Here is a 16375-nt window from a genome sequence, read left to right as displayed (position 1 = left end):
TCAACCAAAATGTGTTGACAAGAGGACAAGTAACATTAAAATGATTTTAGAAGGGAAGAAAAATGCATCAAAAAAGTGGGTACCAATAAAACCTTTATAACGTTTTGTTGCTTTGTATGTAGAAAATGCGAGCTTATTTCTAAATGTCCATATGTAAACAGCCTACAGACAGCTAAACACTGGGTGGCAAGGCAGATTTAAAAGTGACAGGAAGAATGTCATTTAACATGCCCAGTGTTTCACCTGATTCTTTCTACATTGGGAGGTCCAGTAGAAAGCTTTAAGACAGTATTACAGAACATGTGACATGAACAATGCACTAGCAAAACACAGCAGGTTGTTCAAGTTTCAAAAGATTTCATGTTGTGTTAGAACATGTTATGGATAAGAGTGGGGGTGATTTATAGGTCCTTTTGGATAGGCATGAATTTCTTTGACAATTTAGATTTAAAGCTTTTACAGCAACAGGGCTTACTGAAAGTTTAAATGTAGCTTTTTTAATTGAAACATTTAATTTATTAAGAACATTTATTGATGGGTAGAAAACACTTGAATGACAATGAATGTATTTAAACTACTAACCTAAGAAGGTAAGAATGTCTGATAAAGTTCTTTACATGTTATTACAATAACAAAACCGCTTATATATTTTTCTTATTAAACTGAATGTTGAATGGGCCAGAGATATGCAAGTTTGCTTTATTTTATTTGACTTAAATTCTATTTTGCATACATCCCTTTTATTAATCATTTACTAGTAATTTCATTTGCTCTACATAAATCCACATATTTTGCTACGGTAGGTCTATTTTTCTTAAACGCCTGTCTCTTATTTCATCTCTTACACTACCATTCTACCTCTCATTAATGAATCATGCAACTCACCAAATTCAAAGTATTTGGTTCTGTTCTTTGTCTCACTACCATAAGCATTTATAGTCTCTAGAGGAAGTTTTCGTCTTGTTAAAAAATTGAGAAATAAATAGCATATACTATCTAGGTTCACAATAATGCTTAAATTTCTCTTTTATCCTTACAATTTTGTCTTTCCTCTCTTCAATGAAATTAAAAGAGTTAAATATGCTTGTGGTTTCTTGCTCAGGAAACTGCCAAGATGTAACACATTGCATATTTTCAGGCTTCTTGACTAATTCACAATGTGGAATAAATTAAATTTTAATTTATTTTTGTATCAGATGCTGCTTCTAAAATTCATAGCAGTAAATAACTTGATTCTTGGATTGGATGTTGGAGCATGTAAATATATTTTTACACTTCTACATCTTTATTTAGCTCTCACAAACATTTCTTCACTTCTAGCATGTCATACCAAGAGATTTAACAAAAATCATGAGACACAAAGAACGCTGTTTAGCCTCATAGAATGTGCCCTACATAATTTGCAAATCACTGTGGCTAGCTCAGTAGTATTAGTTTTATATATATTTCTACACTTACACACACACACACACACACACATAAATATATATATATATATATATATAATACACACACACACACATATATATATATATATATATATTCCATATTTTGCTACATCTATCAAAAATATTAAACAAACCAAGAAATATATTTGAAGTTAAAAGCCCAAATGCTGCTGACATCCATCAGGTCAAATGACACAGAAAAGGAGTACAAATGCTGTGAGTCTCTTGTATGAGCTTTTATTTTTATTTGAGACATTACAAACTATGCTAATATAATTCAGTATTAAACAGAATTATAAAATACCTGATTTCTTATGGTTATCATTGCATACTAGGCTGATATGGGCTTATCTGCAGGATTAGTGATCATATGAGGCCCCTGTAGCGTATAGGAATAGACGACTCCTCAGTAGGATCACTGAGTAAATGAGCAATCCTGTTTATTGCCCAGCTATTAATGGCATGGCTAACCTGACTACAAGCAAATATCAACTTATGCTAACTGAAATACCAGATATAAGGAGACAGTACATGTGAGAAAGACAATGAAAGATAATGTGATACAGTATAGCTAATCCATGAAAAAGTTCTTCCTATCAAATGAATTGTTGCACACCACATATCTCACAGCAGAAATTACTACAAAACCACTCGAGGTCTGAGTTAACTACTCTTCTTCTGAAACAAAGATTTTAGTCATATTATTGTTAAATATCAGTCCTTGCTTTATTTATTTGTTAACTAGGCAGATAGGCTGATCCTTGGACCCCTTCCAGCCACTACCTCAGTGCATTCTGCACGAAATTACACAGAAGTCAAATAGTTCAATTCATAGCACAAAATTACACACAAGTCACACATTTTCATTTCAGGGCAAATTATTTGCAATATTATGTAAAAGTGACATTGTTCCAGTCTTAACATGGAACACATGGAATTATTTAGAAATTAACTAGTTCATTGCTAAAGAATTTATACAGGGCTTTTCAGCAGAACGTGCATATACAAGAAATTTCCAAAGTGAGATAACATGTAATCTGGTGTAAAATGCAAGCACAAAGTTTGCAGGGTTATTCAGCAACTATATCTGCAGTACACTTTGAATTCAGTGAAAAAAATAAATGAATTATAGTTATAGCTAAAGGAAGTGGGGACTTAGGATGTAGGGAGATGTACAGCTTGCAACAGCTAATGTAATACATGAAATAGCTGAGAATTTTGTAAAAAGAGGAAGATAGAGTGGGGGGATGAAATGGAGACTGCAAATACATGTGACAGAACTTAGATTTGAACCACATTGAAAGGATCAATTATATTAAAAGTGTAGCAAAATATGGAGGGGCAAGCCCATTCTAGCCTTTGTCAATAAAATTTGTACATTTACTTTAGGTGGTCAAGAAGTTTCCTTTGAAATGATCTTAGATCAGCAAGTTGTCCAATTTCTAAAGGAATCCTGTTCCAGTTTGCAGGAACAATGTGGCTGAAGGTTCATTCCCCAGTACTCAGATTTAACGAGGTCTGATTAGTACAAGGAAATTATTTCAGTTTCTGATGGCATATAAAAGTGTTTAGTGTGTAGTTGTGCGGTAGTGTGTGCAAAGTGTTTTATATTTGAGAGTGGAGAGAAGCGTAGATCTGGATGAAATACATTGGTAATGGGTTTCATGAAGAGAAACAGTGGTGGCTTAATGTACCAGCAGAGAGTATTGACAGCTGCCTGGATTATGTCAGTGTTGTGAAGGAAGTACATTGTAAGTATGGGAAATTCATATTCAAGTTTTGGAATAGGTACATTTTAGATATGGTTCTTCTGGCTTTAGGAAGGAGATGGTTAAGATATAGAGTATGCAACTTTACATTGGGAGATAACCTTTTTAACAATAACCTATGTGAGAATTTTCAGGGACAGGGTAGGATCAAGAGTTAATCCCAGATATTTGTACTGCAGAACTGACTTGTTCACTGATCTGACAATTTTAGGGTAGCAGTGCTTGCAAGTTTATATGAAGTTCCAAATTTCATTATGAAGGTTTGGATGTCATTTATTTCTAGTATCTTGTTTCCTAACCAATTGGTCAATGTAGTAAAGCCTTTTAGCAGAGAGAGCTATAATTTCTGAGTTCTGGTACCAAACTTGCACAAGTAATAGACAGCAGAAAGGGTGATATTGTTGGTGAATATAACTCTATTAATGTCAATAATAAAAACTGGAAATAGAATACAGCCTAGTGTGAATCATTTGGTGACACTACTTGTAAAATGTCCTTATGTGGTGGCAAGGTTACCCATTTTTGACTTTGAATGTGTAGTTTTGTAAGTAGTTGGAAAACCATTGAATTACATGGCTACCAAAATTAACCATTTGCATCTTTTGTAAGAGGATTTGGCGATTATACTTTCAAATGCTCTGTCCATATGCATCCAATTGTTTGTAATGGTGTAGATAGTGGGCACTGTGTTGTATAAATCCCTGAGCCTATGTTGAGAGTCAATAATTCTTAGTGTTCTTGAATTTGGTTATATAGTTTTTCCAGTAGTTTAGTGGCTTAGTACAAGGACACCACTAGGTCAGTCATCAGCACTGTCCCAGTTCAGAAAATCATCTCTGTAAGATAGCTAGATACAAATGAGTATCTTATAGTATACCTACTTCAGTATCACATTAATCCCAGAACTTTTTAGTTCTTGTATCTAATGTGCATGGCCTTGTCTTATCTTCCATGTACTTCACCTCCCTGCTGGAAATTGTTTATTTTAAATACCAAGTCCAGACAAACCTCCAGATATCCAAATTGTCTTTCATCAACAAAGACATGTTTTTTATACAACTGAAAAGAAAGAAAGAAAAAAACACTAAAATGGTGCATTCTACCATAAGTTGTATTTGCGATTTTGTTTAGGCGATTTCTTCTGGAAATATGGAGATGAAGAAAAGGTACAAATGGATGTTTATGCAAGAATTAAGTATGCCAAGGTGAAAGGCAGATGAGGCTCAATTCTTAGCAGGATAGGTAGAGATGAGAAAAATGTATAACCAATCCTCAGGAACAGACAGTATTCCTGTGGAAGTTTGGAAACTAGGAGGAAAAATTGATAAAAGATCTGGAAGGTGTCTTTTAACAGTATTTTTAAGACAAAAAGCACCAAACAACCTAGAAATCACTGATGCCTGCAATACCTAAACAGAGTAAAGACCCAGCAGATCCAGCTTTGTACAAGCCCATTCCAATCCTAAACCATGATTATAAAGTGTTTGTATCTATAATGGCTAAAGGAATGGCAAAAGTGACGCCAAAACTGATAAGATATGGATCAATTAAGTTTTGTGGAAGGGAGGCAAACATTTGACATTAACAGAACACTGATGATTCAGAGGAAAGCTGAACGCAAGACATACCACTGTTGTCAGGTCTTGATGAAGTGAAAGCAGCTGACAAAATAAGCAGACTGGAAAATGAAAGGCAGGAGACTGGAGAGTGTAAGTCTAACACTGGCTCATGTCACTTGTTTTAGAGAATGGTGGTTTCAGACAGCCAATTGCCATTGTGAAAATGATATATGCCACTGAAAAAGCTTAAAAAAAAAAAAAAAAAAAAAAAAAAAAAAAACCATGGCCTTGGTGAACCCTAGGTGCCGATGACAGCTCAAAGGATATGGGCTATCTTGCCCTGACAGGTGCTCACATCAACTCCAGGAAGTGGAGTTAGGGCCTTAACAGAAAATGCTTCAATTGTCAAGATGCTAACAAGGGTACAAATCACCTGCATAACTGCCTGGATGATAGTACCTCCAGCTGTCTCTGTGCTGGGATACCCTGTACAGGGGAATGAATAGAACCAGTGGTGGGGAACTTGACAACTAGTAAGCATAGTGGCAAAAAGCAGAGGAAAGAAAAGTGGATGCTTACTAGGTGATAACCACATGGCCAGTATTTGAATTATTCAACTATGAATCCAAGTACTACTATGAAACCCTCATCTACCGATGTCACATGTAACAAAGAAAATGTAACAAACAAGGAGAAGAGGTTAAAAAATAAACTGCACTTAAAAGGGGCAATTGGACATCAGTCACTATAAAGCTCAATTAAATGAAATTAAGAAACAAAACAGTTAAAAGCAGGCAAGTATTCAGACACTAAAGAGCAATGTCTCCTGCAATAACTTTCACAAGTAAATTATTTAAGAACTGTGAGCTCTGAAGCAGTGCGTGTTATCTACACATCTTTCAAAGAAAGATTCTCTAAATGTTACTATCTTGCCGATATAACCAACTGGCTCATTAAAGGAAGTAGAACAACAGAATCAGACTTGCAAGTGTCAGTGTGCCTGTCACATTTCTTAAAAAAATAAATAAATAAATAAGAATGCAGTGCAGAAATAAGTTCCATTGTTATAAGTAACTTGTTTTCACTTGTACTTTGTACTGTGTGGCACCACATACACTAAACTAAGTGATGGTCTCTTATCTCCACTGGATGGACAGCAAGGAACGCAAAAAAAAAAAAATTAAATTATATATAAATATGTAAAATACCTCCATCATCCAGTAGGTCTGTCCCACCTCCCTTTGGGGTTGGTTCCTTGGAAGACAGTAATGCAACTCTGACTAAAGCCTGTGCAGGCACAGTCATCCCACCACAGCTGACTGTGCCGGCACAGTCAGCTGTGGTGAGATGTCTGGAATATCCCAAGGGGAGGGTGATGGTTTACTTGTGCAATGCCAGTGTCATCTGTCTCATGGCCAGGAAACAAGTACAAGCAAATGGGATGAACACCAACACTGTGACCTATTATGGACTGCACTGCACTCTAGCCAGGGTGTAAGAGTATAAAAGCAAGCACCTGTAGGCATCACAATGTGCCAACCAGTACCCACAAGGAGAGGTGTGGCATGTATAATAAAAAACCCAAGACAGCTGTGTGTGTGACCGTATGCCCGCAGTCAAGTTTCTCCTTCCACTACTTCACAAGTTAAATTATACCAACTCCAACGGGGTAATATGATGTGCCATCACCAGGTAAAAATGGGTCAGTGAGGTACTGAAGGGGTATTTAATGCCAAGCTAGTAAGGAAAAAAAAAAACAAAAATAAAGTACACACTTTCCTTTTAGCCCTCAGTCACCTGAGCAAATCAAACTCAGGTGGCAGCTCTGCAATATCCATTCCTCTTCCATTTCATGAGGTAAAGTTAATAGTAAAATACTTACAATCTCACATTTCTAGAAAACCTTTATAAATATATTGTCAAATGCAAAATTAAACATTAGAATTATTATTAATCTTAAATGATGCAATATTCAAGAATGAATCAACACAAAATATAATAAATTAGACTTTTATTTACACTTTACATACACATCTGTTAAGATGGCAATTGCATCAATAAAGTAACAGAAATTGTTACAAATGGAGACTTGCATGGTAAGTAGGTGTTGAACACCGTGCAAAACATAGCACCAAGATCCTGAGAGTACATGTATGAGATGGATGATGTAAACAGGTTTAGAAGCATTTGCGGTGGACAATTGAAGGTCCGGCTTCATCGTATTCCTGCTTGGTGATCCACATCTGCTGGAAGGTGGACAGAGAAGCCAAGATGGAGCCACCAATCCAGACAGAGTACTTACGCTCAGGGGGAGCAATAATCTGCAGGTAAAAACAGAATTACAAGAAATTAGATCATAGTGTACAGCTACTGTTTTAGCATTACATAACACTGACAACCTAAATGTCATGACATAGCAGAGATCACATAACACACGTTTCATTTCTTTCTAAAATCTGCATGAAAAGAGATTACTCCACAACGGTATCTACATACATCTGTATGGCTAAATACCTAGGGAGATATGTATAAATGGTTTTGTGAAATATATACAAACAGTAAACTTAGATACAGACAACAAAAGTCAAGTGTGGGCCACAGTGTAACATAAGCCTGTTTGCATCTTTAAGATTCATAATTTTGTGTAGTGTTTTATGTAGGACTAGAGGATAATTAAGACAGTCCACTATGCAGAAATATCTCTACGATTTATAATTTCAGTTAAGTTGGTTAATTCTAGATTAACCAACAAAAACAAAATATTTGATTGGTATAAGAGAGAGAGAGTACTGTCCCTTTCTCCCACCAGCTAAGTATATAGCATACTCATCAGCAGCAATATGAACATAGAATTAGTTACCATTTGTGACGGCAACTGTTGCACATACATATGCAAATCATTGTGGATATACACATTACCTCTAGAAACATTCCTTCCCATGGCACATACTGCATGCATGTGAATATACAGGCACCCTATCAGAAGTGACTCACCTTGATTTTCATGGTGCTGGGAGCAAGAGCAGTGATCTCCTTCTGCATACGGTCAGCAATACCAGGGTACATGGTGGTACCACCAGACAGGACATTGTTGGCATACAAGTCCTTCCTGATGTCAATATCACACTTCATAATACTGTTGTAAGTTGTCTCATGAATACCAGCAGATTCCATTCCTGGGGAGAGGCAAAAAAAAACCCACACATGAACAACCTGCAAATAGTTTCAGCAACTTGTTTTACATTCTTTTATCATTTATAAAAGTCACTGTCCCTTACCAATGAAGGAAGGCTGGAAGAGGGTCTCAGGACAGCGGAAACGTTCATTGCCAATGGTGATGACCTGGCCATCAGGCAACTCGTAGCTCTTTTCCAGGGAGGAGGAGGAAGCAGCAGTGGCCATTTCATTCTCAAAGTCCAGAGCTACATAGCAAAGCTTTTCCTTGATGTCACGGACAATTTCACGTTCAGCTGTAATCAGAGAATTAGAACATTTAAGTGCATGGACAGTTACAGCACTGAAAAACAGTGAGCACCTTTCTTATCTAGGACATACTTGACCCTAGAAATTTTGTGAATTTCTCACCCCCTACTGACATTACCTCAAGGTTTGCTGCAGGGCCTGGATATAAGTAATCTATCTTTAAATTGTTACATAACTACCTATCTTCACAAACACTACAAATAAACCCACACTACTATCCAGTCAGCTCTACTAATGCTAGAATACCAGAACCTGAAAAAGGCCAGACTTCAAAATACGCTGCTGAAACCTGAAAAAGGCCAGACTTCAAACTGCGCTGCTGAAACAACAGTCTCCAAACTAACATCTTGAGTTTGGAACTTAGTCCCCCCCATCCATAAGACATCTTAAGAATTCATCAACTTAGAAAATATACTTACTTGACTAACTTTCACTTCTCTCTGCAAATGCTTTCCAGTTTACCTTTCTTCCTGAAACCAGTATTTATAGAAGTTGCGTTTTTAGCAGAGAATTATTTAGCTTTCTAATTTCAACTCTTTCTTCTTCTACCAGGTTATTTATTTATTTATTTTTTTTTTTAACAGATGGGAAGCTTTTCGATGTTACGGTCACCCATAACAGAAGCTAATTTTAGGTACCCCAAGCTTGTGGGGGAAAAAAAAAAATCAGTTCAGTCACACAGACACTACATATTAGTGGCAATCCACCAGGGCATCTATTTAATTGAATTCAAAGGACCGAAAGTCCAGAATGAGTATGAATTAAATAGGATAAGTTTTGTATTCACTGCTCACCTGTGGTGACAAAAGAGTAACCACGTTCTGTCAGAATCTTCATGAGGTAATCAGTCAGGTCACGACCAGCCAGATCCAGACGCATGATAGCATGAGGTAGGGCATAACCTTCATAAATGGGGACATTGTGTGTAACACCATCACCAGAGTCCAAGACAATACCTATAAAAGGGGGCATAACAAGTCAAACCATCAATAACATTAAGAGACATAGAAAAAAGCATCACACACAAAGTGCACTTGGTAGCGTAGGCTAACAGAGTAGCAGTAACTAAATACAGTTTCATTACATTAAAATTATATTTGCTTGATGGCAAGAAAGAGATATTAATACTATACAATCTGCCCTTTAAGTACATTCAGCATTCCACCTCTTCTCAGTTTCTATCCCCCATTACTTTCTCTACTGGTCCAATGCCCTCTTGAATGTGTCTGATTCCCCCTCCATCACCCATTCCAGAAATCCATTCTTTCATAAGTAGGCGTTTTTAAAAAGATATTTTCTATTTGATCACTTATCTCAAATTCCCTGCCCTGTCCTCCCCTAATTATTTCCAGACAAATCTATTCAGGGGTGGCACTACTCTTAACAGTGCATCACCTACCTTAGCTATTCTCAGGATGCCATGTCTCTTTTATTGTGGCAATGGCCTCCACCTTCTAGACACCTTGTAAATATGTTTTTAATACCACTCCCATCTCATGGGTTATCTTGCTGTCTGATGTATTTTGTTGCCATCCATGAGTTTCTATCTTCCCTCAGTTTTCTCCCTCACGTCTTAGTGATCAGAATATAGTGTGGGCAAGCTGACCTAAAAGCTTGTTCAGAGACAAAACTTTGTTTTAGCTGCAGCTACCAAAGTTCTGGCGACATAACCCCTGCGTCTTGTTTGCATACTGTTTCTCATCAAGAAGCACATCCAGAACTGTTCATTGAAAGCCTTTGTATCAGGAAAAGCTATCTGGTATGTGGTATTTCTTTCTAAGCATACTGTGACAGAAACTGTTCTTTTTTTGCTAATACATTGTTTCTAATTTTCTGCATTTAGCAATAAGCTTGCTTTCTATCAGATGGCGCATCTGTGAAGACTTAAGCAAATGTATTTCATCTTTATTTTGCAGAAATGTTTTTGTTGACTTATTACTCCATTACAAAAGTTAAGAGCCTCTACTCTGCTTCTGTACATATATATGGTGTAAGATTTTGACAAAATAAACCAAGTGTAACTATTTTCTTACCAGTGGTACGGCCGGAAGCATAGAGAGACAGCACAGCCTGGATGGCAACGTACATTGCGGGAACATTGAAGGTCTCAAACATGATCTGGGTCATCTTCTCACGGTTAGCCTTGGGGTTCAGAGGAGCCTCAGTCAGCAGTGTGGGGTGCTCCTCAGGGGCTACACGGAGTTCATTGTAAAAGGTGTGGTGCCAGATTTTCTCCATGTCATCCCAGTTGGTGATGATACCATGTTCAATGGGATACTTCAGAGTCAGGATACCTCTCTTGCTCTGAGCTTCATCACCTACATAGGAGTCTTTTTGACCCATACCAACCATGACACCCTATAAAGGGAAAGCAGAACGTAGAAGGATAGTTAAGCCGCAAGGAGAAATCTTGATCTCTGTACAGAATTAACACATGCATTACTAAAAGTACAAAAAATACTATGTTGTGTCATCATAAGGAATTAAAAGGTGTACTATAAAGTTGCCTGTTTGTATAAAAATAGAGTAATGTTAGGTCAAAAAATGGACACCAATCATATGACATGTCTGAAGAAAAACAGCTTGGGATTTCCATGAAAAGTCCTGTACTAGCTATATTCCCATTTAAAATTACCACCTCTTGATTACTGTACATTCCCATTTTTTGTTACATAAATTGCCACCCCATTTTTTGTTACATAAATTGCCACCCCTTGGTTACTGGGCAATATACTTCCATTATGATGCCTGGTAGTTAAAAACACTTTAGAGTTATTGCTTCGTCTACACCCAGACACAGATCACTACATGAATCTGACAACACGAAATCTGAGGACGGGGCTTAAATCAGAAAGTACAAAACAGCTACATTGTCTTGTACTAAAATGGATAGTCAGTAATATAACATACATGCCCCATTTGCTTAATCTGCACCCTTTTTGTTTATTTTAAGCATCTAAAGATTGGGACCTTAAAAGCATTTGAATTTCTCAAAATGCTGCACCACCCAAAAATGAATACTATATTATGTATGCCTGGCTACCAAAGAATATAAATAGGATGATGCATACAAGACTTCAATTAAAAACTGGTTTAAAAACTGAAAAAAACGTGTGTTGGAAGGCATTTATAAAGCAAGGTGAAGTACAAGCATTCACATGTCGTGTGTAAGCTATAGCACACGGATCAAGCTGAACTTCGTGTTCTGAAGCTAACGACTAGAGTGTGTCCTACTAGTTCCTGAATACCATTCATCACAAAAATTAGAATGTATGACGTATGGAAAGTGGGCCTATTGCATTTGACATTTCTACGATGTATACACATTTTAGCCCACCTTATAGACCCAAGCACTAAAGGTGCATTTCATTCTCAGCTGTATCCGCCATTCATTTCACATGAAAAACATGGCAGAAGTTCGCTGATACTGCAGCAGTATACTTGATTAATAACGTAAAGAAAACTACAAATGCAACTTTTGGAGTCGGCATATACATACAGTACAGTGAAAAAAAAGTAAAAATTACCTGATGGCGTGGGCGACCAACAATGGATGGGAAGACAGCCCTAGGAGCATCGTCACCGGCGAAGCCAGCTTTCACCAGTCCTGAACCGTTATCGCACACAAGTGCGGTAGTTTCCTCGTCGTCGCACATGATGGTGGCTTTCTACAGGAAGGAAAAAAATGTATGAGCAAAAAAGGCAATGCATGCTCAGCTAAATCGGTACACTTGCTCTCCTAGTAGCGGGATCTATATCTTATGAAGTGCAACGTGATCCAGTACAGTACAGATGGCAAGAAATAACAGGTGCACCACTTTGTCATACTTGCAAAGCAGAGAGGGTGACAGGAAGGGGTTTCCCCAAATATCTAGCCTGACGTCTCCAGGGATACAAGACCAACTGAAGACGCTTAAACGCTTTGGAGCCGGGATAATCCTGGTCACAGCGTTGAAACTAGAAATAAACACAACTTCTCATCAGTGTTGAAAATTATTAACTGTGTCCCGTAAAGAAGGAATTACAAAAGCAAACAGACAAATTTAACCACCAAAACAGCCCCCATACCCATTGCCTACCTAAAGCATTTGCCTTTGACCATATCATTATAAAAATAATGGAATTTTGTGAACAAAACTTGAAGCAGTTACAACCTGCATTGCAGATTGATTTACCCAACTACGCATCAGTCCTGCAAAGCCCACATTATAACATTAAACAGCTGAGCAAGGCAAGTTATTTCATCAACAGACACCACTACACCCATTCCTAATCCTGCCAGTATTACAAAAAACACTTACACCTGCTACAAGCCAGAAGAATTCCAAGATGAACATTTTTCTAAGCAAGATAGGTATATATTACATTCTGTCATAAAATAAAATTGTCTGGGAACAGATATCAGTAAACTAATTGCTAAGCCTCTGTGCATGTTCTCCATTTAGGACAGAAGGCAAGACAATGGGTTAGGCAGGATAAGTGAAAGGTATTTCCAGGGAAAACAGCCATAGAAAGGCCTTAGGTGCAAACAAACTTGTTAAAGCGGGAGATACTAGCCATTACCATATCTGAAACTAAAGCAAGCTAAAAAGGGGTGGAAAGTATGACTTCAAGGCCCCGCCATGTATTTTTACATAAAGAAATGATAGCAATATACAAAATGTACTGTTAGCCTGCAGTTGTCCTTTACATACCTGAAGTGCTTCATCGTTTCCCTCAAACCTACACCTCATCTCACCTACTCCTCTGAATCTCCCTCTTTAGTGCTATTTCCAATCACTATGGGAAATGCATTTGGAGTAGCCACTCAGGATCTTAGCATAATCAGGTCACCTGACTGACTCCTCAACTTGTATTTCCCATTACGACTTGTGACAAAATGCAGACATAAATAAAATAATGTCAGTACGGGTTGAAACTGGAAAATGTAGGCAAATGAGGTATACTCGCAACTGTTTACTATTTTTGCATGCCATTTTCTGATTTCTGCTAAAATAGGAAAAAGCTAGTTTTTCTGCACCAGGTTATTAAAAATTGCGCTCCTGCACCAAGGCCTAAATCCAGAAAGAAAATATGTTCTGTCATTTCCTCATACAAAAAACGAACAATCATAGTCTGCATTCATCTTCTTATATGTCTACTTATATCACTTTCAGTATACATATATCCTAAATCATGACTGACTTAAAAATAAAACACTAATTTAAATTGGTTGTTGCTATATTGTCCTTGAAAGTGTATTATTTAATGCGCTGTCTCCTACATACCCTGTCAACTGTAGTAAACGTATCTTTATCTCCACTTTATTATTGCAATCTCTATATTTTATATCTGATATTAGACTGTTATTATAATTATTATTGTTATATAGTCCTGGACTGTGCCTGAAATTAGTCCACTTGGAAAAGTGGTGTAACCGGCTTAACAAATTTAAATGACTACATCATGCAGTTCATGCAGTTTACTGCTTTAACAGTTATATTAAGAGTAATTGTTATATTGCTAAATATGTGCTACAGTTCTTATTCTTTGGTGCACCATAGAGGCGATTGCTTTTACTTTTCCAGCCTGCATTGCAGACTTTCAGAAAACTGTGCATTTTAGGGAGCACTGCTCCAGCTCCGAAACGTCTAAGTAGATGCACTCAGCAGGAATATGCAATATTAATATATACACACAATTTATAAATTAATACTGCCACAAAACTATAATAAATACAGACCGTTACCTTACAACTGTGGCTCTGTATCTGTTGCTCTGAAATGGTACCCTTAGAATCTTAAAGTTGATAAAAAAATAACGCAGGGTTTAAACAACTTAAAGGAACAAAGATTTCGGACTCCCTAAACCACAGCACCTATGTGTTACTATTAAACTTAAAAAAAAAAAAAAATCAAACGACAAAACCAAAAGTTTCAAGTTTCAGCAATCAAAACGGAATAACTGCAGCAGAGCCTCCGCATATGTGCCAGTTGGACCATGTTCTTAAGTTAAAAGCCGCTCTCTGTCCTTCCTACAGTACCCTATCGTTCGGGAGAAGCCTTCCTCTAAGAGGGGTATAAGGCCAGTATGACACTAAGTGGACCCTGGTGAGCCCGACTGGGACGCTGGTGCTTTCTCTCTCTCCTTACCTTGAGTTACTGTGCTCTCCGGTTCGCTAGGCGCACGAGTGCTGCTGCTGCTTCTTGCTCTCCAGCTACCCCTCCAGCCCCGGTCCTAGAGCTTTTATAGGCAGTGTCCAACTCCCCCTTTCCCGGTACTGGGAATGCCCAGCGATTCCAGAGGAATTTCTCCATATTTGGCTCGCTGAATTGGATGGGCTCTAAAGGAATCTCTGTTGCCTGCGCTTGAAAGCCTTGGCTTCCAATCAACATGGCTGTCCAAATAAGGAGCCAGGGCCCGGATCCAAGTCAAAAAGAGGGTCGGCCGTATAAGGAGTGTCTCAGGGCTGGTCAAGCCTGACACATACTTCATCCACTACTGTACAGTACATTAACTGTCTGAAATATCTCATTACCATATCAGAGGAAACACGAAAAATGCATTCTGATTGGAGCCCCTCTCCTCTGTCGATGTCCATGCAAGGAAACCGAGGTAAAACGAAGACACAATCAAACACCTACACAGATGTTAGGTCTGACCAAGACTAAAGGACTTTAAACTATCTCTGGCTGTCATGGGGAGATCCGCTGTGAAACGCAAGATCCTTGCTCTTCCAGGGTGACGGAGGGCTTGAGCTACTAAACACTGAGGAAGGCAATGACTGTGAGGCTGTCACCTTGCCCAACTAAATGTTGTGATTGCTTTCTTACTGACTTTTGTTTTCAAAATCAGTTACTTAGCGGTATTTGTTGTTTTCTACATTTAGTAAAATTTTGAAAACTTAGCCATATCACTCAGTTTGTTGCCTTTTGCATGTATGTTGGTGTTCCTATTATTATAATCCATTTATTTATGATGTTTTCGGTCAAACTCCTAGGTAACGCTGAACTCACCGGACGTTAGGATTTGTTTTCAATTATTATCGTGTTTAATAATTAGTCACACTTTAACAAAAACACATAATTTGACAAATCGAACTTGTGTGTCTTGCTCAGACAATATTTTTTGTAATTGAAGGTTTGTTAAAAGTTGTTGCCACAGCATCTCAGTTGGTTAGTGAGAATTTGTACTTTCACAGAAGGAGGTGTGGCGTAATATGTTTAATATTTTTCCTTTGTAATGCAATGTTTACCACGAATCCTGATCATATGATCATAGGACGGCAATGTCTCAGCTGATTAATGAGTTGATGCAGACTTTCACGTGGTTGCTATGGTTTAATGTTGTTCTTATGTGCCCATAACTGCACAGCTTTGTCGTTTTTACAGCTTCCCTTCAGATAACCCATAAGATGGACACATCTACATCTTCACCCGGTGTTAACACTATCTCTGAGATTGTTGTATGGTGGAAAGTATGACTTCAAGATACATCCATTTCAGATTCAGCATGTATTTCCTTACTGTCGCATTTCCAGTGTATCAGACTGTTTACATTAACGACAACCTATGGGAACTTATGCTGCAAACCTGATTTTAAACGTCTCACTATCACTATATTGCGAGCCTAAACGAGGGCACGTGTTTGTGGTGAAATTGTGTCTTTTACAATATTTACTAAATACCATTAATCCAAACAGGGCTGTGGGCTATGCTGATATATATTAACACCTAGTCTGGAAAGCATCTTAATTTAGGGGTATTACAATTCAGGAAATAAAATAATCATAATTATTTATTTTAATTTAGTTTTCCACCGTCCAAAGAATGGTTATGTACAGTATTTATTTTTTCAATCTTCAGCCTTATAATTTCACGTGCTAACTTCGAAAACAAGCATACCTGTGCATAAGGCTTGGAACACTGATTCCTCTTTTCCCTAGTTTTAGCTGGACTGGAGCATATGCAGAATGTAGCCCATGTGTTACAAAGTGTCTCTGTGGCCACATTTTTTGGTGAGTAGTAATACTAACAATCATTCCAGATTATCCACTGCCCCTGAAATGTGCATTAAACCTCAGTAATATCCATTGGGAGAGGGTTGGTACAACTATGCCCTAATGGGGTTTTACTGT

General features: G+C 37.7%; 1 protein-coding gene across 1 annotated transcript; it reads right to left on the bottom strand.

Moving 5' to 3' along the window:
* Positions 1–6770: 6770 nt before the first annotated feature.
* LOC122809563 (actin, alpha cardiac muscle 2) lies at positions 6771–14529 on the bottom strand. The gene is made up of 7 exons (XM_044081192.1): positions 14391–14529; positions 11787–11927; positions 10293–10617; positions 9054–9215; positions 8055–8246; positions 7771–7952; positions 6771–7097 (listed from the first exon to the last, which is right to left on the bottom strand). Exons 2-7 carry the CDS (start codon positions 11913–11915, stop codon positions 6954–6956), a joined length of 1134 nt encoding a protein of 377 aa, XP_043937127.1. The 5' UTR covers positions 11916–11927; positions 14391–14529; the 3' UTR covers positions 6771–6953.
* Positions 14530–16375: the final 1846 nt, after the last annotated feature.

Source organism: Protopterus annectens, chromosome 1.part0 (genome assembly GCF_019279795.1).
Source record: "Protopterus annectens isolate FY-2018-M chromosome 1.part0, PAN1.0, whole genome shotgun sequence".
NCBI lineage: Eukaryota > Metazoa > Chordata > Ceratodontiformes > Protopteridae > Protopterus > Protopterus annectens.
This window is presented reverse-complemented; position numbering and strand designations above follow the sequence as displayed.